The sequence below is a fragment of the Anopheles maculipalpis genome, chromosome 2RL (assembly GCF_943734695.1).
Source record: "Anopheles maculipalpis chromosome 2RL, idAnoMacuDA_375_x, whole genome shotgun sequence".
In the NCBI taxonomy this organism is placed as follows: domain Eukaryota; kingdom Metazoa; phylum Arthropoda; class Insecta; order Diptera; family Culicidae; genus Anopheles; species Anopheles maculipalpis.
In genome coordinates, this window is record NC_064871.1 from 22997610 (window position 1) to 23021372 (window position 23763).

Here is a 23763-nt window from a genome sequence, read left to right on the forward strand (position 1 = left end):
TAGGGCCTCTGAGGAACTAAATCCGCCACGGATCGGACTCGATAATATTATGAAAGTGGCTCAAACTGTAATCCAGAAAATAGCAGTCCCAAAATCTTAAAACATTCCCAATATTTTAGGTCCTATGTTTGACATCCCTGAAGTCTCCAATCCATATCTAACAAATGTAACGTATGTGTTAAATCGTGTGAAACCGAACTTACTTGCGAGCCTCGGTTCTGCTTTAGGACCATCTAAAGCATTATATTAAATTCTATCCAACCCCAATTCGTATCGATTGAAAGTAAGAGTATGGTACGGTTTCCCTTCGACTGACCTGTTGATTCCGTTGGTTCCTTCACGATGGGCGGCAGCGGTGCCGCAGGCTGCAACACCGCAACCGGCGCAAAGTCGTCCAGTGTCAATCCGGTAACCTGCGTGCTCAGTAATGGATTCTTTATCACAGGTGGTTTCCGTGACGTGTCACTTTTTCCACCCGGTGGAGGAACGTTGGAAGCCATTGCGAGTTATGCTGCGTTTGGACACAGTAAATCCGACACTCGGTTTAAGGGATCAAGGTCCGTGGTGATGCACTTGTAATCTTACCAGAAGATCTTTAGATAACTGACTGATTACAGTGATTTGGCAGTGAGGTTCAATTGCAGCTGTATGGTAGATTCGATTAACTACACCTATTTATTTAATTCGTAGCGATATTTGAGACTGTTATTTGATCTGTTTGTGGCGAATCTCACGCGGTTCAAGGGTTTTACACGGATAAGATTAGTCGGTTAGGCACTTTCAGCTAGAAATTGAGTCTCCAAAACACTTTCTCCAAACACGCACCACACACACACACGCAGTTGCCCCAATCGGATTGATTGAGCGTTGTTGCGAATGCCGATGATATTTTAATGACGACGATGATGCTGAGGTGTATCAGAGTATCAACAATGATCGGTAGTAGTTAACAAACAACAAAACACACGCGTTGAACAAATAATATAAGCACTTTAAATGCTGCCCTAGCTGCCAGTAAATTACTGCAAGGACGCTTGTTTTGCCACACACACGGCAAGGCAAATCAATGCAAAACACACAAAACGGCACAATTATTATTTTGTTTCCCGTACGCTGCAGCGATCCGCAGACTTTCCACATACACCAGATGACGAACGTCAACACGTCTGACGGCGCTGTCACATGGCTGTTTGGTTGCGTACGTACGGAAATGCACAGCAATTTGACAGCTACAGAACGCAGCCACTTTATCTCTCGGGCGAGAGCATTTGTACAAATTAATTTAAATTTGACTAATTTCTACATTTGCTTTATTCTTACTTCTTTCTTCAATCTGTCGCATTCAATTGGATTGTTTTCGCTTTTTTGGTGACTTTTTTTCGGATCGGCTCGTTTCGCTGTTAACAACCGTTTGGGCCGGTGGCACAATACGCCGGAAAAGTATGCATTCGTCTGCCAACAACGGTTTGTCCTCGGAACGGAGGCACACTTTCAGATCATACCATCGGCGAGCTGAAGGTGAAATTTTTAGCTTATCTAGCAACTGCGCCGAAAGTCCCGGAACAATCGGCTGTGTAACGATGCCTGTCTGACGAAGTACCTCCATCGTAATGGAAAGAATGGTGTTTAACTTAGCACGATCGGCAGGATTATCACTTTTCTTCAGCTTCCATGGTGTAGTGGTTTCGAAGAAATTATTTGCGGTATGCAGTAGATGCACAACGACATCAATTACCAGGTAAAAGTTGAAGTTTCTGTAATGGTTTAGCGTTTTATCTGAAAAAAGGAATAATTTGTATACCTTCATACCTCTGTTTGGATAATGGCATTTTTGAACTCACCTGGCATTTCTTCAAGCGCTTCCAACATCCGTTTAGTAGCATCCACTTCTTTCAACGATTCGAACGCCTCCTTGTCGATCGCCGGAAACACGGATGCCGCATTAAGAGCTTTCCCACAGCAACGCGAAAGAAGATTGCCAAGCGTGTCAGCCAGCTCCGAATTTAATACTCGCAAAATCTTTGTGTCACTGTAATCTACGAACAGGCGAACAGTAAGTTATTGCAAACTATACGATTACATAAATACTCACTTCCATCGCTGTGTGCCACGCCTTCGCGAAGTAAAAAGTATCGCAAACCTTCATAGGTGTACAGTTCCGCACGCTCGTTCGGATCCACCACGTTCTGCTTGCTTTTGGACATTTTCTGATTATCGACAGTCCAGTGCGAATGGACCAACAGTTGTCGTGGCGGTTCCAAATTGGCCGCTATTAAGAAGGCCGGCCAATAGATACCGTGAAACTTAAGAATATCTTTCCCCAACACCTGCACGGTTGGTGGCCAACGGGCACGGAAATTTTGCTTGGGATATCCTGCCACCGTTAGATAGTTTACCAGTGCATCAAGCCACACATACACCGATTGAGATGGGTCCGCCGGGACAGGAATACCCCATGATACACGGTTCATTGGTCGCGAGATGGATATGTCTGGCAGAGGCTCTTCTAAGTACTGAAGCAATATACGGCTGAATTTTTCTGGCTGTATGCGACGACCTTCCAACCCCTTCACCCAATGCCGCACATCGTTCTGATAGCGTCCCAAGCGAAACATGTAGTTTTGTTCCTCCGTCCACTCGACCGGATGTCCTGACTCGAGAGAACATTTTTCGCCCCGTTCATTTTCCTTCAGCTGACTATCGGTAAGGAAGGTTTCATCCGGCACACAGTACCATCCAGAGTAGCTGGCCGAATATATACTATCGGAAGCGGCTAGCGATTGCCAAAATGCTTGCACTGCTTGGCGATGATCCGTGTCGGTGGTTCGAATGAAACGTGTATAGTCGATTTTAAAACGGTCAAACAGTTTACGATACTTCGACGCAATAGCATTACAATAATCCTCCGTCGAGGTGGAATGCTTAATGGCGGCTTGCTGAATCTTTAGTCCATGTTCATCGGTTCCGGTGCTTAAGAAACATTGGCCCGGCTCGTTGCAGTCGGCGATTTGGTTAAAGCGATGAATTGCATCGGCAATCACAGACGAATAGAGATGCCCTATGTGAGGAGCTGGTTGGAAACGGCAACAGGGTTTGTTTGAATGAATGTGTGGATGGAATTAATCCCGTAATAGCTGCTGGTTTCTTCGAGAGGGATTATATGTAAGTGAAGTGGTCTTAATTACCTGCATTCACGTAAAATATTGGAGTGGTAACGAACGAGGACTGCACTTGGGAAGAGAACCGTCTGGAGAAAATCCACCTCGTAACCATTTTGCAGAATTAAAGCTTGGCGAATAACTATTCGTAACTTTGAACAAACTGCTGTTACTAACAGCGCAGCTCCATTTATGAATTAGTAAAATTTGTTTTTAAAAGCCGGTTTTATTTATTCCACCCTGCGATAACAATCGCCACAATTACCAACATAAACAATCCCCAGCTGTTCGTGGTGTTGAAAGCAGGATGTCAGGCGTGCATCTTCTATCGCTCTCACACCAACGCCTCACTGTCAACAAACTGCTGTCAAATTGACAACAGAAAAAGTATGGTGAAAAATCGACTTTAGCAAGGTGAAAACAAACCACCATTCTTTTTATCGCACAAGAAAGAAAAGTTTCTCAAAGGATTTACCCAGCTCCAAACGGGCCAGAACATGTCGCTCCCCAGCATCATGTTGGCCGTGCTGTTGGTGGTTTCGTTTGCCATCTTTATTGCACCATTGCAAGGTAGTTACTATCTATCTCCATACAATAGAGAGACTCGCATTTTCGATGGTAAACAATGTTCTTCACCTTCATGGTTTCTACAGGACAACTGCACAAAAATCTCAAATACTATGAGACGCTCCACGCAAAAGATCTATCCCATCGGATCGAAAAGCGCGGAACCAAGCACAGTAACCATCCGTTCAACACGATCAAGGAGGTGGAATTTAACGTGTTGGGCAGAAAGTTTCGCCTTATTTTGCACCCTCATGCATCGGTACTGCACAGCAACTTCCGAGCGTACACAGTCGATGGTAATGGGAGTGAATCGATTGTACATCTCGATCGGAGCAATTTTTTCAAAGGCCGTGTGTTTGGCGAAATGGAATCGCACGTGAATGCACACATCGATGACGGGGTGATGACTGCATCGGTCGTACTACCGGACGAAACGTACCACATTGAGCCGTCGTGGCGTCATTTGCCACACCTGAGCGATAAGCACATGATCGCGTATCGTACGTCGGACATCAAGTTTAGCTGGGATCAGGTTGATGCTATATCGGGCGATTTGGGAGTGCCCCGGACGTGTGGGTACATCAAGGAAGGGTTAGAGCTGGAAGGACAGCCCGATGATGATGGTGATGGTGACGCTAGTGAAGAAGTATTTGCGGATGGTGATGTGGAAGCGTATGAAAACGATAGCGAACCAACGCCGGAAACGGTGTGGCATGCGGAAGATTCCCAAAATAGTAAAAAGTCACGCCGCAAACGGCAGGCCGATCAGTACGAGTACACACCTACCAAAACTCGGTGCCCTTTGCTGCTCGTCGCAGACTATCGATTCTTCCAGGAGATGGGTGGAAGCAATACAAAAACGACTATCAATTACTTGGTATGCTAAGTACATTTTCCTAGTTAACTATCGCAATAATATATTTAACATCCCGATTTTAGATAAGCCTTATCGATCGTGTTCACAAAATTTACAACGACACCATCTGGCAGGATCGGTCCGATCAGGAAGGATTTAAGGGAATGGGTTTCGTCATTAAAAAGATTGTTGTCCACTCAGAACCGACCAGGGTTCGGGGTGGTGAAGCGCACTACAACATGGTGCGCGAAAAGTGGGATGTACGAAATTTGCTCGAGGTAAGCTTCCAATGGGAAAATGTTTTTAACCATAACTACCTTAAGATATCCACTAATGAAAAAATTGCCAAAACTCTATTTAACACGCTGCTTCTTAAACATGGGTTTGGAAATTGTAATTGAAATATTCATAAACAAAAAAAAAAAAAAACAAACGTAGGTATTCTCCCGGGAGTACAGTCATAAGGATTTTTGCTTGGCACATCTTTTTACAGATCTAAAGTTTGAAGGAGGAATTCTCGGTTTAGCGTACGTGGGCTCTCCGCGTCGCAATTCGGTCGGCGGCATCTGTACACCAGGTCTCACACTGAACCCTTTACTGATAGCTTTGTTCAAAATTTAGTTTAATTCTCATTTTTAACTACAAACTTTAACCTTTATTGCAATTGACATCTGCCCTGGTATGTTTTGCATTTTGATTTTTCAATAACATTCAATATAATGGAGCTAATCAGCTTTTGCAATGCTTAGAAAAACATTTTTTACATTATTTAGCAAGAGATCTGGTTTTTATTGGCTGCTGCACCTCATATTTTCATGAAAATTTCAAGAAAGATGACTATTTGTTGTCTTTTAACTAAACTGATATATGAATGAAAACTTCAAAAGCTGTTCGCAGATCAAAAGTTATTAGTTTTCTTAGACGGAAAAATCAAAACTCTCATAAAAAATGTACAAATACATACAAATGGCCTAACCCGGGCGAGTGAGTGGCTTATAGAAAGATGTATTTTTGGTCATTGAAACGAAGGTTAAACCAACTCGTCTTATCTACCATTTCGACAGAATACTTCAAAAATGGCTACACACTGTACCTAAACTCGGGTCTCAGCAGTTCCCGCAATCATTACGGACAACGGGTAATAACGCGCGAAGCGGATCTTGTAACAGCTCACGAGTTTGGTCACAACTGGGGTTCGGAGCATGATCCCGACATTCCGGAATGTTCACCGAGTGCTTCCCAGGGCGGTAGCTTCCTGATGTACACGTACTCCGTCAGCGGGTACGATGTTAACAATAAGAAGTTTTCACCATGCTCGCTACGCTCGATTCGTAAGGTGTTGCAAGCTAAATCGGGCCGTTGCTTTTCCGAGCCGGAAGAATCGTTCTGTGGCAATCTGCGGGTCGAGGGCGATGAGCAGTGCGATGCGGGGCTGCTCGGTACAGAGGATAATGACGCGTGCTGCGATAAAAATTGTAAGCTGCGGCGCAATCAGGGCGCGGTGTGTAGTGATAAAAATTCACCCTGCTGCCAGAACTGCCAGTACATGATGGCGGGCGTAAAGTGTCGCGAGGCACAGTACGCCACCTGTGAGCAGGAAGCTCGCTGTACGGGAAATCATGCCGAATGTCCCAAGAGTCCACCGATGAGCGATGGTACGATGTGCCAGGAGCGGGGCCAATGTCGCAATGGGAAGTGTGTACCGTACTGTGAAACGCAAGGCTTGCAGAGCTGCATGTGCGATATTATAGCGGACGCTTGTAAACGTTGCTGTCGGCAGAGCATTAACGAAACGTGCTTCCCAGTGGAACCGCCCGATGTCCTGCCGGATGGGACACCGTGCATACAGGGCTTCTGCAACAAGGGAATGTGCGAGAAAACGATCCAGGATGTGGTGGAACGGTTCTGGGACATTATTGAGGAGATTAACATTAACAAGGTGTTGCGGTTCTTGCGCGACAACATCGTTAGTAAGTGTCTTTTGTGTGGCAATTTGTGCTGAAATGGTGCGTTAAGGAGCCCTTTTTCTTTCTTTCTTTTTACAGTGGCGGTGGTTATGCTTACGGCACTGTTTTGGATTCCAGTTAGCTGTGTTATTGCGTACTTCGATCGAAAGAAGAGAAAAGAAGATTGGAAGGAGTACGAGTGGAGCCAGAAGCTGGATCTTATTCACCCGAGCGATCGAAGACGGGTCATTCACATAAGGTAGGATGAAAAAGATTGCACAAATTGTGCTCAACTAAAAACTGCCCTTTTATTTGTTTCATTTTAGAGTTCCGAGACAAAAAATAACCGTTGCCAGAATGTGAATTCGAATTGGTTGTAAGCGAGTGGACGCTTTTGTATTGTGTTTGGTTCTTTTTTTTTATACGTACCTAATCTTGAGTAAGAAATAGTCACCAGACACAAGAACCTATTTTCCCTACCGGCTGCTATCCCTCTAACCAGTTTCGTAAGCACAATTGTAAACGTATGTAACAATCGATACAAAATGGGGCCGTGTGATAATGTAATTTTTGTCACAATTCGAATAAAAATCATCTTCGGACAAAAGAAACGGGTCCTTGAGTTCTCAACCTAAATTGGATTGTCGCTTACCAACTAATTTCCATCCGGCGTTTCTTGTGCGTAACGCCACTTTCCATCCGGTTGCTGTTGTTTGCCCCGTTTCTTTGCCTCGTTGCGTCCTACCTCACGCAACGCCAACCTGCGTTCCTTTCGCGTGCCATTATCCTCAGCCAGCTGGGTGAAGTAACGCTGTCGGAAGTTTTCAACGACCTTGTCGGGCATTTCGAATGCGTTCAGATCGGATTCACTGTTGGAGATTTTCTCGTACGTTAGCAATCGCCGAGAACTGTACCCCGATAGTGGCTGTTCGGAGTTTGCCACCAGTTGAAGGCACTTGTGGCGTGGCAGCACATCGGAATCAAGATCTTTCCTAGGAACAGATTCATGCTACGTTAGTTCAAGTAGGAGAAAAGTGTAGAAGTTGCCGCAATAACGATACCTCAACATAGGAAACCAACAAACAAGCCGTCCACCGAGCTTTAGATGTCGAGCGGAAAATTGAAGCAAATCCTTGTACATCTGGCACAGCTGGTACGGTGAGGTAGAGGGATAGTGTACCGCATCCTCCGTCATGGCGGTCGCTCTTCGCTGCGTTTTAAACTCAATCCGTTCCGTGGCTTCACGAATGCCGTATGGAGCTGCAAGGATTTAAGTACACTTTTTTAAATTCTTTTCCAGCAATAGGACCCTCCAAAAACCCCTACGTACGATCCGTGATAATACTGTCAAAGACCATGCTTTCCGCCCAAATGCTACGTGAAAAGTCCGCTATCGCTACATCAACGAAAAGACCTCCGCAGCCGTACTGCTGCAGATTCGCGTAGATACTTTCATCCTCCGCACGGATCTTCTGATTCACACGCGTCGGTTTCGATTTCCCGTGCACAATCATGTAGTCAATGTCGGCCCCAATCACATACGCTCCAAACTTTGCCGCAGCAACAAGCAGCGAACCTGAACCGGCAAACGGATCCAACACAAGATCACCACTACATACCAACGCTTGGTTTGCCATCAGCAACGACAGCTGCGGATCCATCGAAGTGTTTCCGATAAATTTACGATTTTTCAACGATATTTCATTAATCATATCACGCTTCCCATCCGCTATCCATCGGCCAAACAGTACATCGTGCGGATGTTCCGGCACGTTCATCGGATCCAAGCCCCAAAACTCAATGTACCAGTAGTGCACATCCGGTGTTTTCAAATTAACGGGCCCTTCCACCGGTAGGTACTGCATCGTTTCGATTTTCGCTACCTTGTCCTTCTGGCTAAAGTGTTTGTTGTACGTTTCCACCGTTATTTTGAACGATTTGGTTGCCTCGAAATGGGACGCCAGCGATTTTCGGTGCGTTTCAATGTGTGCCCGTAGTGTTTCGTGAAAGTGTGCCAGACCCTGGTCAGAATGTGCCCACAGTTCGAATATACAGCGCAGTGACATTGAACGGGATGCAAGCTTGCGAGCTGCATCATTGTTTTGCATTTCTACCACCCAGAAAGGTCGTTCCGGGTTGTGATTGGCCGGTGTGTTCATTTGTATGTTCCATATCCGCATCAGGGAAGCGATTTCCTATGGAGGAGTAACAGTAACAACCAACGGGACACACGGAACGGCATTATAAACGCGGGAAGTTTTGTGAACTACACTATACTTTACCGCTTGCCTGAAGTCTACATGCTCTTGTGCAAACCAAAGGACATATTTCTTCATCGTACCGCTGGCAGTCATCTTTTCGAACCGATATCTATTGTACAGCGAAGAACCCACATGCGTTCCTATTCCACACCAATTGACTGACGTTTCTCACCGCACTCACAAAAATGTAAACAATAACAAACTGGGGTTTTCTTTTCTCCCTTCCGGTGTCATTTCCTTTGTTATTTTATTTTCATTTGGAATATTGGAATTTCTGGGTGGAAAATTAGCTTCCTTTTTCCCATATCCTCCGCTTTATGCTCGATTAACCTGTATGTGAAATTTACACGAAGGCATGGTCTGCACTTCTGCCGTAACCGTGCTGGTAATGCCAAGGTTTGCCAACCCACCCCGCACTAATCCGCAGGTGAACGCAACGAACTGCAAATCGAACCACAAAAAACTATCAGTATCCCGTAGAGTGGTCATCTGCTACGCTACACTCTCCCATTTACCTTTGGAGCATGCTCTAGATACTGTGAGCCGGACGAGAGACGTGTGAGAAAGCGAAACGCGTTGTCCTGTAGCACGTACACCCCCTGATGGTTGGTACGTAAATTGTCGATCTGTTTGCGGTAGATTGAGCTCCAAAAGTCGGTACATATGAACTTCATCGTATCCAGCTCATCCTTGAATCGAGGCCATTCGCGCGTTAATCGTTCGATTATTCTGTACCCAGTTGTGAAGCCGATGTATTCTAGCGTAGAAAGATCATTTTCCTGCAAAGCGGATTGAAGGTGGTGGTAATGTCATCCTAGCTGAACAGCCAAGAACACTCATTCATACTTTACCTTACTGTTTTCTTTCGTTAATGTATAGTTTACTATTTCCGAATGTAAGAATTCAAATATTGCTTCCTCAGCCATAGAGACGGTATATTTTCGCTAGCTCGGCTAGCTTTGGATACGTACGACAAGACAAATGCTGGGGTCATTCATAAACAAAAACCCAAATAGCCCGTGTAGCTAATGCTGCGTTTACACGTTGCATTCCCAGTTAGCATTTGTTCTACGTCATCGTAGAACATTTGATCCGAGTTTCACTAGCAGCGTTCATTCAACGACAAAAAGTATATTCAAACGGAAAATTTAATCGCACACGTGTTTATCTTTGGAGATTTTAAAGCATTCGCCATCGAGTGTTTCCTATGTTCACTCCACAAATATCCAATATTAGCGAATCTCTCGATCGCTTGTGAAACTAAATCTAAGTGTAACATATCTAATCGAAGGTAGGTGAGTCCTTTTATAAACAAAATTTCGGAAGTCATAAGTCCCTACCCCTTACCCGCTCGGACCGGCTGAATCCACTGGACACGTTCGATATGAAAACGCATCGGAGAATTGTGTGTAACCCCGGAGATTTGGAAAGACAATGGAGGAACCACTTCAATTATGAAGGCTGAGCTCTATGAAACCTAGTAGCACTTTGGAGTATTTTGGCAGGAAAGCCTCTGGTCTCGAGTACATCAAAATCTCGAGTGGGTGGGAAATTTGAGAGGTACTCCAAAAATGCTCATGCTGCTGTTGCTCATTAGTAGACACTTTTCTAAACATACAAAAATCGGAGCAATGAAACGCGATGCAATCGAGACAAAGTGCATCGAGACCTCTATAGTCTAACTCATCGTGTGACCGGGAGAACAAAATACTGCTACAAAGCTGCTATTGCGGGCCTCATCTGTTTCGAACTGATACGAAGGTGTCTCTGCAGTGAAATAGTTGGGTAGAAACAATTTTAAGGCCGTCCGCAGAGGAACGAGAAGTGCTATAATCCATTAATTATGTTTGTACAATTTAGTCATCACAAGCGGTGTTGACAATACGGCATTGTATTATCATAATTAGTTATAAATAAACTAAATAAATAACATTAAAAATAAAAAACGCGCTATAGCAATTGCATTTCCGTAATTCACTTGCATATTCACGTGATACTGACCGGGGTTCCGGAGAAGAAAAGGATGTTTTTTTGTTTAAAAGAAACCAGCAGGATTTTTATGAATGATACGAAACAAATAATCAATGATATTTGTCCTACTAATCAGCTAACATTTACAGACCAAGTTATAAGAAAAGAATAGTCTGTTATCATCTTAAACTAGCATTAGCTAGTCGCAGCTTAAACTAGCATTAGCTACTATTCTATAATCTTTACCCAGAACGTACAGAATGTTTCTGCAGATTAATGGTTAAACGCATATTAACTCGATGTGCTCCATTTAACACAATAAATCCTTTTCTTCGACTGGTTTACAGATTAACAACAATTTATGGATGGTGTTTATTTGTAAGAGCTGAATCGCTGATCCAAACAAAATGGTCAGTCATTCAATTTACAAAGTATGCCCAGTTCCTAATATCGTGTTTCTTTTAATACATTGATTCGTAAACATAAAATACGAACGCGAACCGTATGATTTCAAATATAAATCCCACAAAAGATCATTAAAAAAAAATCCCTACTTTATGTACACTAGCGTTTTAATACTTGAAACATAATATACATACATACATGCGCGCGGTAGCGTCATCCATTAGGCGGGACCGTGGTTTGGCCGCAATTGTTCGAACCTAGTATGTTCTGAATAGCGGCTGGTGTCGGATGTGTCGTTCCTCTAGTGTACGGGACCGGTTACAGCTCGCTAACATGACTAACGCCGACGAGGAAGCCTTTGCAACGATGGTACGCGAGCACTGGTCTTATCAGCTGGTGCGCGAATTGGCAGATGAACGGTTGCATTTGGCCAGTACCGCAAAATCGATTGCAATCAGGGATCTACATCCGAAAGCTCGCCATCATTTTCTAGTGCTGCCGAGAAAGGCTATCGATACACTGCACGAGGTAAGCACGAGGTCGTGGGACTTATTTCAACACAATTCTAACCGCGACTCACGATTGCGCGTCAGCTCACGTTCGAAGATGTTCAGCTGCTGGAGGATATGTATCAGCTGGGCAGGCAGGTAATTCAGTCAATGAGACTCAGTGTGAAACAGTTCAACTTTGGGTACCATCTAAAACCGCACATGAAACGGTTACATCTGCACGTTATTTCCAACGATTATGATTCACCGAGCCTGAAGCGACGACACCACTGGACAATCTTCCATTCGGAGGTATTCCAAAGGCATGAAGGTAACTGTAGTGTGAAGTGAATAATGGGGTTCTAAAAATTAAATGCTATCTCTTGCTATAGAATCAACCTCAACTAATTAATTACTAAGTTAGGGGGTCTAAATGAAATAAGAGAAAAAAGCATTATTCTTACAATGATTTTTTTATGTTTAAGCTGTGCTGAAAGAGTTGAAGCTGTACGGCCACATCGCGGAACGATCAGACGCTTATATTCTGGCATTGCGCGAAGGTCCTTTGAGATGTCATGTTTGTGCCTTTCAAACCGAGTATTTGCCCGCCATGAAGAAACACAACGCCCTGCACCTAAATGATCATTGAAAAGTGTTTCTTCAACCTTTCTAACTGCTCTCTTTCTCTCTCTCCCTCTCTCAAATAAGGTTTTAAATAATTTTTTTTTTAAATAAATAACACTTTGCGTGTGTTTACACCCAGCTTTACACAAAAGCAATTTGAGAAAGTGAAGTGACATGTATTACTCTATCATTATTATCAAGGTCAGTATTATAATGAAGATCATTAAATATGACCTTCATTATTTGCTTCTATTCAGTGTGAAGGAAAAAGGTTTCAGAAACTACGACAGTTGGCTTGAAATTCGTTCAATGTTCGTCGAATACACCGAATGTGATGAAATAAGGTTCCGATCTTGCAGCGCTCGGTACAGCTCGTAGGCATTGATTTTTCGACTCACGGTAGGATATCTGTAATTGAGAAATTGGAACAGTTGCCAATTAGTTGCTAATCTCCCACCTACCCAGCTTGTACGGTAAACCTACAATTGCTCGCAGCTTGCCAGAAACGTAGAATCCGTAGGAGACGTTTTCACATAGCTTATGATCTCCCTGTCCAGCTCCATCGGTTCATCGTCAATTTTGCTCTTCGTTACTGTGTTTCGTACCATCGTTTGATTCATCCCGTGGCCCACATCGTAGTAATACGTCCCATTCGCTGTCACCCGGTAATGCTTCCGATTCATAATAACAGCCGACAGAATGTTTTTCAGCAACACTTGCACCGAACTGACGATCAGCTCAACCGCTCCGTCATCCGCACTTGCAAGTCCATGCTCCCAGGCTCCTACGAGCAACCGGCCCAATACCAGTCCATTATCGGGTAGAAACAATTCCTGTGCGGCATACCGCAACGTCGGATGCGTGCCCATTCCGCACAGTGACGAGGAAGAATGGTCCTGGTCCGGGGTCGCCGGTTCGCGCGGTATATAATCATACGGTGACATTGGCTCAAAGGTGGAACGATCCGATGATGATTTGGAGGAACGTTTCCGTTTCTTGCTGCTGCGTCCATCGTGTTGCTGCATCGAGTCGAGACAGCTGTAGCTCGTACCATCACCGATCGTGCCGTACGTACCAGTCCTCGAACCGATCGGTGTGCCGTCGAAATGGACCGTGGTCGATTGCGGTACCGATACGGCATCGATTTTGTTCAGCATGGCCAACAGAAAGCGGTTGTGCAGGTGGAGCTGGTTCGTGCTAAACAGCTTCCGGCACTCGAGATCAAACTCTTCCTTGGAGTGTTTCTTGCGAAACCATAGCTTCATGTTGGTTAGGTACATGGTCCACTTGTCGCCCAGCGCACCCATCAGCGCTTGTTTGGCGCTATCCACCTCGTTACTTTCCACGTTTGTGCCCATTTTAGCGCATTGTTGTTAATTTGGTTTGGAGCTAATGGTTATCACTGGCAAAGCAAATTGTCAAGCTACATGAAGCCGCGGTTATACGGTGCAGTAAAGGTAAACAGCCACAAAGCCTTACAACAGTTCTAAATGATCAATGCTTTTGTGAGGTTTCAAAACACTGTTTCCATGGTCACCAAAAAATTTAAAAAATATGCATGATTTGCCCGTGTACATTTGCAGGAAACGAAAGAAGAGTAGATATAGAAGATTTAAGTAATAAGTGTATTTTATTTTTATTATGTTTTAAAATTCAATCAATCCTATTATACAATTCATATTGAAACATAATTCAAAGAAACAAAACATATCTATGTCCATGTTGGCGCAAGACCACATCAAACGGCTTATGATATTTTGTTTGCTTTAAACTTTAAAATAACCTAGTGTGACCGTGTGAGCGTAGGCAGTTAACGTAGCCCAATGCAATAACTAAATAATAAGCCTATAATTTGAAAACGCATGCCATAGGTCTCTGCCGTCGATGTATATTTCACTATTTTCAACATTTCTGTAAGGATCACTTTGACTGTTCAATGCTATACGTATTTTTAAAACAAAATCTATTATAAACATACACACATTCGATGGAAAACGAACATGAAACAAAAAAACACGCACACAGACAGGATAACAATTAGAGTCACACAATGGTTCGCTAAACAAATTATTCTAAAGCAGGACATGGAACACATAGCATGGAACAGACGGGCAGACAGGGTAGTGATAGTGTGATGGCACTAGATCCTTTCTCTTTTGTCCCCTTACTCAGCTACAATTCGTATGCCCAAAACAGATTATTGGCATACCAGCTTGGCGTGGTTAGCGTGGGCAAAAGCATAATCCACCCAACCAACCCCAGCACGTAAAACCCGATAAAAAGATACTTTTTCCGGTGCGGTTGCGATTGCACCTCTTGCACATCGGGAAAGCCCATATGGTTGCAGAACGCATGCACTACAAACGGTGCCACAAAATGTCCCGACCGCACAAACAAATGGGCCGAATAGATGCCAAAGATGGTGGTGTAGAAAAATTGGAAGAACGACACTACCAGCACTTCCCGTAGCGGTCGCCCGTTCTGCAGCCGTTCCTTGATGTGGTGCAGATGGGCCAGCCCAAACAGCAGTGGTGTTATTAGCATTGCGATCGATGGTCGAAATGTTTGTAGTAGCAAGGGCAGCATGCAGGCACGAAAGGTGAACTCTTCCGACAGGGGCGCAACGAGATGGTTCCTCAACCACACCAAATTGCGCATCGCATTCATCCAGTACATAGGTTCCGAGTAGATGCGCCAAATGCCGTTCGATAGCTGCACACTTAGCGGACCAAGAAACAGTACCATCGTGAGTAACAGTGGTACAAACGTGGCAGTAAACATTCCTTCCTTCCGGAATCCCATAATCTGCCACATGGTGTAACGCTGGAACACATCCTTACTGGTAAGAGTTAGCACGAAAAATGGAGCTACGAGCATTACCACAAATACGCTAAAAAATCGCCGCTTTATGGTTGAAGGATGGTCTCTAAAATGGGATGATTACGGTGGTATATATATACATATAGTTGGTCTGAGCTAACGGGGACCTGTGTTACACAGAACCATTAGATCTTACCGATCGTGCTTTGAATTCCACACATACAGGCTAGCGACATAAATTATCGATATCACAAAACAGGCACCAACCGATACGAAGGGCGATAGGTAGATAGGGCCACCTGCCTCACCACTGGCCGCCGGATGCTGTTCCGTCGTCATCTCGTTTGCCATCCCGGCAGACCAGACTCTCACGAACAGATCCCAACGCTGCAAAATAACCTCCAGCTGTTCCACCTTGGCATCCGTATGGCAAGCGTATGGAGATGCAGAAATATCACAGTAGGCGCAGTCGTGCTGATGCCGGAATGTAGGAGGAGAAAATGAGCAGCAAATAGTTGAATAATACTCGTACGATCCACTGCTGTGTGTGCGGCAAGAAAAATGCGTGTACGCACATACGCAAATATGCTGCACAACAAAGCGAAAGGAAGAAAAGAAAACAATAACAAACGCAAACGCTACGCGAAGTGTCAACAGTCAGCAGAACTGTCAAAGCCACATCTTCATGGTTAATTCAGCCACTGCAGCAATTCAGCACCAATATTTCTGCAGTGTCTTTATTTTGCTCTATTCTATTCTTCTGATGCATTTGAGTTTTATGTTGCAATTTTTAAATCCTTTATCTTTAAATTTCTATTTAAATTCCCCGTCAACTCTACGATGCACACACAAACCTGCTGAATGCTGCAGGTATCACTGACAGATGCTGGCGCACTGCCGTCAGCAAACAACACTGCTTTTTTGTTATCAAATGTACATTCTCTTTTTGTAATGAACATTTCGTGTACAGATAGAAAGTTTTACCGTAGAACAATGGTGAAAAACGTATCCGTTAGTTAAATGTGATAATGTGGTGACGAGGTAGTGGAACAGAGTGGAGCCACAGGGTATGTGTACGTGTGTTGTGTGTGCTGTGCAAAACTGCAAGTGAAAATCGGTTCCACCAGACAGCAAGAAGAAACACGAGTTTTAATTTATATCGATTGGGTGGAAAGAGTGGCTTAAAAGATGGCCTACTCGAACAACGTTGGCGACATTGTGCATCTGAATGTTGGTGGTACTAGATTTTCCACCTCCCGGCAAACCCTAACATGGGTTCCCGATACATTCTTTACCTCGCTGCTGAATGGGCGCATATCGAGGTGAGTTCAGTAGGATGGAAAGCAATGATACCATCTCTAATGGTCCCACTATTTACAGCTTACGAGATGAAACGGACGCTATTTTTATCGACCGTGATCCGAAGCTCTTCAGCTTAGTACTGAACTACCTGCGGACGAAGGAAATTGACATCAAGTCGGTCGACATCCGTGTGCTGCGCCATGAGGCCGAATTTTACAACATTGCTCCACTAATTAAGAGGCTTATGCTGTGCGAAGAGATGGACCAATCCAGCTGTGGCGATGTGCTGTTTTACGGTTATCTTCCCGCACCAAGTAAGTAAGGTTCCGGGACCTATCGTTCCACCACTGATACATACGATTTCTTCTTGGCAGATATTCCGATACAAGAAATTCCAATCGGATCGTCGGGTTCGTCAGGCAGTTCGAAAAGCACCGGTACTACGACGACAGGTTCGTATAATTCTGCTAGCTCCTCTACACAGAACAAATCGGAACCCGTACCGGGTCCTTCGAACAGCCAGCAAAGGCAGCAACAGTCGATTCCGTTGGCAAATTTGGCGATCTCCGCCGCCCCGCAACATAATCCTGCAGCGTCTGCCACCGCTCCCGTTGGACTGTGTCAAATTAATGCTCGCCCCGGATCGATGGTACGTGTGCCGGAACTTTCGCAGGGTGCAGCACCAGGTCCTTCCGGAAGCAGCAGTAGCGGTGGGGGTAGTGCCGTTCCGGGTAGCGCAACTGGAACAGCAGCTGGTGGTAGTGTCGGCGGTGTAAACGGGGCCACATCATCAGCCGGAGGAGGTAGCGGCGGCGGCAGTAACTCATCCCGACACGCTGGCCACTCGCGTAACTCATCGTGGGATTTGCGTGTATCGTACAGTGGTAATAGCAATCGTGGCAATTCCCAGTGGATGCCGGGCCACTCGCGTACTGCCTCCCTCGACATGATGCGTCACTCGCGGAACTCGTCCGTCGATCTGAACAAATATATACGCAATGAGGTCGGCTTACTGTTTGGACCGGGTACAACCGGTACCGGGTGGGCCGATCCGATGCGGGTGCAAATCATTAAGGCACACCACAACTGGATTTCGGTTGCGTACGCCCACTTCGTCACGTGCTACCGGCTGAAGGATTATTCCGGCTGGCAACAGATCTTCATTTCGCCGTACATCGAAACGACGATCGAGCGGATCGCGATCAATGCGAAGATGAGTTTGGCAACGTCCGCGGGCGAACAGTCGCACAGCAAGATGGTAGCAATCTCGTACGGCAGTCAGATCCGACTGTGGGGAATCTCGGAGGATGGTAGTAAGGCGGAGGTCGGCACGTTTAACTTGCACGTGCGCGTCGAGTATCTGTTCTTCATCGGCAGCCAGCTGGTAGCACTGTCGTCATCGGGGAAGATTGGCGTTTGGCATGCGATGACACAGCACTGGCAGATACAGGATCTCGTCCCGATACTATCCTTCGATACGGCCGGTTCGTTCCTGCTGTTGGGATGTAACAATGGTTCGATCTACTACATTGGTAAGTGTGTGGAGCGTTGCATTTTTTGGTTGGCCGTTGCTAACAACGGGTTTTTCAATAATGTGTTGCAGATATGCAGAAATTTCCACTACGCATGAAGGACAATGATTTGCTGGTGACGGAACTGTACAAGGATCCTTCGAATGATCACATTACCGCTATATCGGTGTACCTAACGCCGAAAACGACAAGTGAGTATTTAAATCATTCTTTCACCCAACCGTGTCCTGTTTGTAGTGCTATTTGCTCCCCGTTTTTCCCTTACGTTCGAATCCTTCGATCACGCTGTAATTCGAAGCGCGCACGCTACCATGTAATATGCACGATTACTTACAATGATAACACTATCACGACCACCACCACCACCTCAAGCACACGGTTTTCCAATTTCGAGCACCGAAAAATCACATTTACACGATTAAATACACTTGTCACCGCCGGAAGATTGCTTAATTCCCGGGGAAATGCAATGAACGGCATGCATGTATAACATCCTCATTGTCTAGCACAAACATGTCAAACGTATGGCTCACGAGTCCCTCAACGGAGATAATCGTCTTTTACAAACTAAACGGTTTTTCCAAAAGGCATTTTCTAGCTTTGACTGTTGATTTTGGCCATATCATTGAGATTGCTCTTTCGCTCTCGCTTATCAAAAACGGGTTGTATCTATACAGTGTTTCTTTCCAAATTTCTTCAAGTTTTGGCATGGATATTGGATGCGGAAGCTCAAGCTCAACGATCAAAGCAAAGCGTCAATCGTTTGCTGATTGTGGTTTAAGGGCATATAGGAACAGATCACCAAATTTTGTACGAAACGGTTTTTCCTCTCAGCAACAAACCTCATTTTGAATGTATGAATGAGTACGATGCGTGAAGGGTTGGGTAGCGTATGGAAAAATTGCATCGGCCTATGCTATGGACGGACAAACCAGCGACGGGGTGAAGAAGGACAGTATCGAGACTTCATCACAACAATCGGACACAATCAAGGAACTTTCGGAAAGGAAAATGATCAAGACCCCCGCTACCATCTGGACCACGAGCATGGATACGCCTGACATACCCCGGGATAAGGTACCCTCACACGATAAGACCCCCGCTAGGAACACGACTTTGGCTTTGGATGACGGAACACACGCAACGGAACAACCGAGCACACCCGGGATATGGTGCCCTTTCACAGCTCGGAGAAGGAAATGTCTCCCTGCAAAGAGGAAAGGAGTATACTAATTTTAAGTTTATTGTAAGCAATACGGCCAGGCCGTCCCTCATGAATAAAAAAAAAAAAAAAAAACAAACCTCATTTCTGTAAGTAATTTAGGAAAACCACGAATTGGGACGTAAGACCTGCAGACAAAAGCTTGTAAACGTTCTACAGACATTGGCGAATACTTTACCGTCAACAAGCTCTACCGCTCGATGAGTTTGGAAGCACAATCTTACTTGTTTATTAAATTCAACGGACTGCCAGGGACCCCCTTGAAGCATTCTTTCTACTTTTCTGTTTACAAGTTACTAGTATTATAGTCCACAGCTCGAATACAATTTAAGAATGCTGAACGGATTTGAGGAATCAACATAAGCACGGCATTGTTTTACATCAGATATCACTTAAGCAGTGAACAATCTTGCCGGAGCGTATAGATTGAGTCTCTCTGTTTCAATGTGTCGAGGCCAAGTAGCCCGCAGCGTCCATCATAGTTATCCTGGTGTCCCTCAAGAACGCAGAGCAAACCTCGAGATTTTCCAATGCATCTTAGCCGAAACCGGATAATTTCGTTCACGCTCTAACTGTTTGAGCAGGCCCATTTGCTGGTTTCCGCTGATCGTAGATCAGAGGGTTTCCTTGTCAACGACAAGATTATATGTAGTTAATGATCACGAAGATCGTGTGATTTATAACCCCACTAGAACATAGCTTTTGAGGTTACTTTTAAGAGTCATTCTATATCAACCAGCCGAAAATAATAAGCCATCGACGAGAATGAATTGGATTTATGGTGCCAAACACAAGGAAAATTGAACCACTCGAATGATAGAAAATGCTTATTTGAAAATTCCGTTGTACACATATTTCTCCAAGCGATCCGAAAATCGCTCTGTTTTTTTTTTTTTTTTTTTGCATGCAATCCGGCTCGTGGTTCCAAATTACATCACATGTTTCTAGCAATTTCATTTCATATAAAAAAAAATTCCCATCATCTTCCCCTCTCTCTTGATTTAACCAAATTTGCTATGCCATTTCTTTTCTGTTCCCTTTACTTTCGTGTTGTAATTTATCTTCTTTATTGAACCCGAAATTTTTAAACACAACCTAAAACGGGCACCAACCACACCTGTCGAACACCAAACTGTCGTTTTGTTGAAAATCTGTACAAAATGCGACACCAAAAAAAAAACGCAAATTTAAAATCATTTTTAGCTTGTTTTCTTTTTAATAGTAGGGCATATAATCGAAATTTTCGTAAAATACATATGGTGATGTATTTCCATAATATATCTCACACAATCACACTTTTTCTCTCTCTCTCTCTTTTTTCTATTCTATTGTATTTCCGCCTTCCTATTTCGCCCGGTAAATGCGCGATTTGTGCGGGGCGTGAATCGATCATTGTCGATCATTTCTTATCGTGTTTTCGGCTTGCGAATGAATGTAATAGCCGCGGATCGTGTGAAGGAAGGTAAACGGAGTTTTTTTCTCCCTAAAAAAAAACGGAGGGCCCAAAGCAAACGCAACGCTGTTTCACACCGCTTTTTGTTGTGTTTGTGAATGTTGATTTCCCTTCTTTTTTTTGTTTGTTTTTGTTAATTTACTGTATTTTTGTTGTTGCTGTTTTGGTTCTTAATTCTGTTGCACTGGGCGCCTGCCCGTCTGTGCTGTTTGAATTCGTTTCTTTGCCCTCAAGATTGTGCCACATTCAGCTACATACAAGTCACCTCATCAACCGGCATGTTCTCTTTCTATGTTGTGTGTATGTGTTGTTGCATAATTGTATTGTTTTTCGCTATTTGCTGTTCATAATTGTTCATTGAATGCGAGTCTGATCATGTGTTGATTTTTTCTTTCTTCTCAACGTTGAATCCTTGGTGGTTGTGTGTGGTCGTTGATAGTCGATTCATTATTTTAAAATTTTTAGAGCAATACAAGGTGTGGCAGGAAAAGGTGCGAATTAATTACAACTAAGTAGATTCGTTGAAATCAGTTTCACAAACACATTTTTACCTAATTTGCAGAAACATAGACCGCGGTGGTGGGCTTACTTTATTCACGGCCACTGCATAATTTTTTGGTACAATATCTTCGATCGTCACCGATGCCGTCTAAGCCACCGTAGATCGATCACTGATCAACATCGATCAATCAATGCTCGTGTTCAATCTGGTCGTCTCAATATTCGTCTAGTGAGCGTAAACGGTTTAACTCCGCGGTGCTTCCAACTGGTTATGGTTGCCATTCGACGCTCAGTGGAAAACCATTCAATTCTCAACCAATTTATCAATTTCATCAACCAAGAATGCAAGTTCTTCCAATGAGTTACTAGAAGATCTTTTCCACTTAGTGTTAGATTCCAGGTGGTTCCGACCGGGCTACGGTTTGGATAAATATTAAGGTGGTAATAATTTCGCACATTTTCCTTGCCGATAAACCTGTATTTTAGCTGAAGCACTTTGGGAAAATCATTTCCTTTCCAACTATCATCATCCACCTCTGTATGTTTCAATCTATGAGTGTGATTTTGTTGTTTTATTACCCTATTCAACACGCTCTTCGATCGTGATTGATTTCTTTATTACATTATGCATTTTAATCTACCATTCCTCTTACGCATTTACAATTCGCGCTTATTTCGCTAGGCCTTTCGGGAAATTGGATCGAAATTGCGTACGGTACCCGGTCCGGTTCGGTTCGCGTTATTGTACAGCACCCGGAAACGGTCGGACATGGGCCGCAGCTGTTTCAAACGTTCACCGTCCATCAGAGTCCGGTGACGAAGGTGACCCTATCGGAGAAGTTTCTTATTTCCGTATGCAGCGAGTATAATCACGTGCGTACGTGGCAGGTGCCACGGTTTCGTGGTATGATCTCCACCCAGCCCGAATCAACGCCGGAAGCATCGTTCAAGGTAAACCCTTTCGCCCCTTTTGGTAGCACAGGTACACATTAACACCATCGCTGTTATGCGCTCATTTTAGATCGTTTCGCTTGAGGCTGTGGATTCAACGTTTAGTTACTCGGCTGGAAATGATTTTGGCCCGTTCGGTGAGCAGGACGAAGAGCAGATATTCGTGCAGAAGGTTGTCCCCGATACGGATCAACTGTACGTTCGGCTCGCTTCGAACGGTGAGCGCATCTGCTTGATACGATCCGTCGACGGTACGACGATCACCTCGTTCTGTGAGCACGAATGTGAAGTATCACGCATGGGATCGAGACCGCGTCGTTTCATTCTGTCTGGCCACTGTAACGGTGCGATTCAGATGTGGGATCTTACGACGGCGCTGGAGATATCGAAAAAGAAAGATCAACCGAAGCGTACCGTTGGAGGTCCGACGGCCGATGAGTTGATCCGGGAGCTGGATCAGTGTGATCTTAGTAATAGCCACTGCTCGACCCCGTGCATGTCACCCTGTCCTTCGGCATTCTCGGGCAGTATAAACGAACCGAACGCGATGGGACGGTTGAAACCATTCAATGTGGCATTTTTGAATCAATCAGCTGCAGCAGCGATGGGACTCGGTGGTGGTGGTGGTCCACAGCCAGTACTAGCGCAGGGTTCAGGGGGAGTACCAGCGCTAGGAGCAGTGGGCGGTTTGGTCGCGCCGTTGCAACCCCCCGTACCGCCGGCCGCCCATCAACAAGCTCATCAACCAAACTGATCTCTACTCCGCCGGCAGAGGGACATTTGAGAATGGTTCCTGTGTTGTTATCTCGAGGTGGAATTCTAGCCAGTTGTAGCACTCGAAAACGTTGCATTCTAGCGTCTCTTATAACGATGACAAATTGTGTTTCTCAGATATATGCAATACTCTCTCTCTCCCTGAACATGTATCGAAGGGCCAGACTAGGAACAATTATTTCTCAATCCTCTATGGTTCTGTGAGGGGATCCGTTTTTTTGCTATTGTCTTGTTTATTGTGCTGTGTTGGTATTTGTAAATTTATTTACAAAAACACAAGTTATTGTAATAGAAGAACCAATATCTAATGTGAGCGTACAATGGAAATAATATGTTTTTGTATAATAAATTTTATCCTACAATATCAAAACTATGCTTACCTATCTAGCGGAAATTGGGGCAAGTTTGCCACGTTGAGCAATTAATAAGCATGCAAAAACTATCCGTTTTATTGAAAGCTCTAAAAATGGTTAAAAATGTGGTGAATTGTTGAGAATATTGTGGTGTCATCCATACGGGGCAAGACGGCCATGTAGATAAAATCATCGAAAATTACGTAAAAATGGAATATCGGATGAGATGTTTCATTACTAAATGGTAGGGATACATTTGGTTCACCAATTCCATCACTTTGGGTTTCAAAAATAAATTCATTACGACCAGAACTTATCTCCTTACGGTCTTAGGATTTGATCCTATTGCTTCTAGCATTTGACGTGTGTTATCGGTAAATCTTCGTGTTCATTCGTGCTCCTTTCGGTCACGGTTCTCACTGGGAATTCAATTCTAGCCGCAGGACACCTATTTTTTGGCACCTATCCCGTTAGAAAAACACACAGCATCCTGCTCATCATGTGTTCGATAATCGTTTATGAAAAAAATACGAACCGGATTTCGAATTCAGAATTTAGATCCCGTAGTTATGAACAAAA

General features: G+C 44.3%; 9 protein-coding genes across 9 annotated transcripts in view; 3 read left to right on the forward strand and 6 right to left on the reverse strand.

Moving 5' to 3' along the window:
* LOC126556641 (uncharacterized) overlaps positions 1 to 509 on the reverse strand; it is a 40876-nt gene extending 40367 nt beyond the window's left edge. The window contains exon 1 of the mRNA XM_050212029.1: positions 317 to 509. Coding sequence (XP_050067986.1) covers positions 317 to 500 — 184 coding nt within the window. The 5' untranslated portion in view covers positions 501 to 509. The remainder of the gene's footprint in view (positions 1 to 316) is intronic.
* Positions 510 to 1342: 833 nt separating this feature from the next.
* LOC126557590 (methionine--tRNA ligase, mitochondrial) lies at positions 1343 to 3273 on the reverse strand. The gene is made up of 4 exons (XM_050213411.1): positions 3186 to 3273; positions 2093 to 3070; positions 1842 to 2036; positions 1343 to 1776 (listed from the first exon to the last, which is right to left on the reverse strand). Exons 1-4 carry the CDS (start codon positions 3271 to 3273, stop codon positions 1343 to 1345), a joined length of 1695 nt encoding a protein of 564 aa, XP_050069368.1.
* A 382-nt stretch (positions 3274 to 3655) lies between these two features.
* On the forward strand, positions 3656 to 6890 carry LOC126557184 (ADAM 17-like protease). The gene is made up of 7 exons (XM_050212867.1): positions 3656 to 3728; positions 3812 to 4602; positions 4665 to 4859; positions 5020 to 5158; positions 5646 to 6551; positions 6627 to 6786; positions 6854 to 6890. Exons 1-7 carry the CDS (start codon positions 3656 to 3658, stop codon positions 6888 to 6890), a joined length of 2301 nt encoding a protein of 766 aa, XP_050068824.1.
* A 292-nt stretch (positions 6891 to 7182) lies between these two features.
* Positions 7183 to 9093, reverse strand: LOC126565546 (tRNA (guanine(10)-N2)-methyltransferase homolog). The gene is given in 6 exon segments (XM_050222737.1): positions 7183 to 7519; positions 7589 to 7787; positions 7858 to 8722; positions 8810 to 8915; positions 8917 to 8964; positions 9080 to 9093. Coding segments are annotated over 6 exon segments (1569 nt in total).
* A 10-nt stretch (positions 9094 to 9103) lies between these two features.
* On the reverse strand, positions 9104 to 9728 carry LOC126559309 (trafficking protein particle complex subunit 6b). The gene is made up of 3 exons (XM_050215445.1): positions 9640 to 9728; positions 9304 to 9567; positions 9104 to 9229 (listed from the first exon to the last, which is right to left on the reverse strand). The coding sequence occupies exons 1-3, from the start codon at positions 9712 to 9714 to the stop codon at positions 9104 to 9106; spliced, it is 465 nt and encodes a 154-aa protein (XP_050071402.1). The 5' UTR covers positions 9715 to 9728.
* Positions 9729 to 11497: 1769 nt separating this feature from the next.
* LOC126565556 (aprataxin-like) lies at positions 11498 to 12301 on the forward strand. The gene is made up of 3 exons (XM_050222749.1): positions 11498 to 11692; positions 11758 to 11983; positions 12138 to 12301. Exons 1-3 carry the CDS (start codon positions 11498 to 11500, stop codon positions 12299 to 12301), a joined length of 585 nt encoding a protein of 194 aa, XP_050078706.1.
* Positions 12302 to 12557: 256 nt separating this feature from the next.
* Positions 12558 to 13643, reverse strand: LOC126558514 (transcriptional adapter 1-like). Its single transcript, XM_050214537.1, has 2 exons — positions 12760 to 13643; positions 12558 to 12684 (listed from the first exon to the last, which is right to left on the reverse strand). Exons 1-2 carry the CDS (start codon positions 13632 to 13634, stop codon positions 12558 to 12560), a joined length of 1002 nt encoding a protein of 333 aa, XP_050070494.1. The 5' UTR covers positions 13635 to 13643.
* An 804-nt stretch (positions 13644 to 14447) lies between these two features.
* LOC126558640 (CAAX prenyl protease 2) lies at positions 14448 to 15534 on the reverse strand. Its single transcript, XM_050214692.1, has 2 exons — positions 15293 to 15534; positions 14448 to 15202 (listed from the first exon to the last, which is right to left on the reverse strand). The coding sequence occupies exons 1-2, from the start codon at positions 15445 to 15447 to the stop codon at positions 14449 to 14451; spliced, it is 909 nt and encodes a 302-aa protein (XP_050070649.1). The 5' UTR covers positions 15448 to 15534; the 3' UTR covers position 14448.
* Positions 15535 to 16284: 750 nt separating this feature from the next.
* Positions 16285 to 22876, forward strand: LOC126557059 (SH3KBP1-binding protein 1). The gene is made up of 7 exons (XM_050212702.1): positions 16285 to 16418; positions 16477 to 16712; positions 16773 to 17930; positions 18002 to 18121; positions 20594 to 20614; positions 21789 to 22057; positions 22128 to 22876. The coding sequence occupies exons 1-7, from the start codon at positions 16285 to 16287 to the stop codon at positions 22809 to 22811; spliced, it is 2622 nt and encodes an 873-aa protein (XP_050068659.1). The 3' UTR covers positions 22812 to 22876.
* The last annotated feature ends 887 nt before the right edge of the window (positions 22877 to 23763 follow it).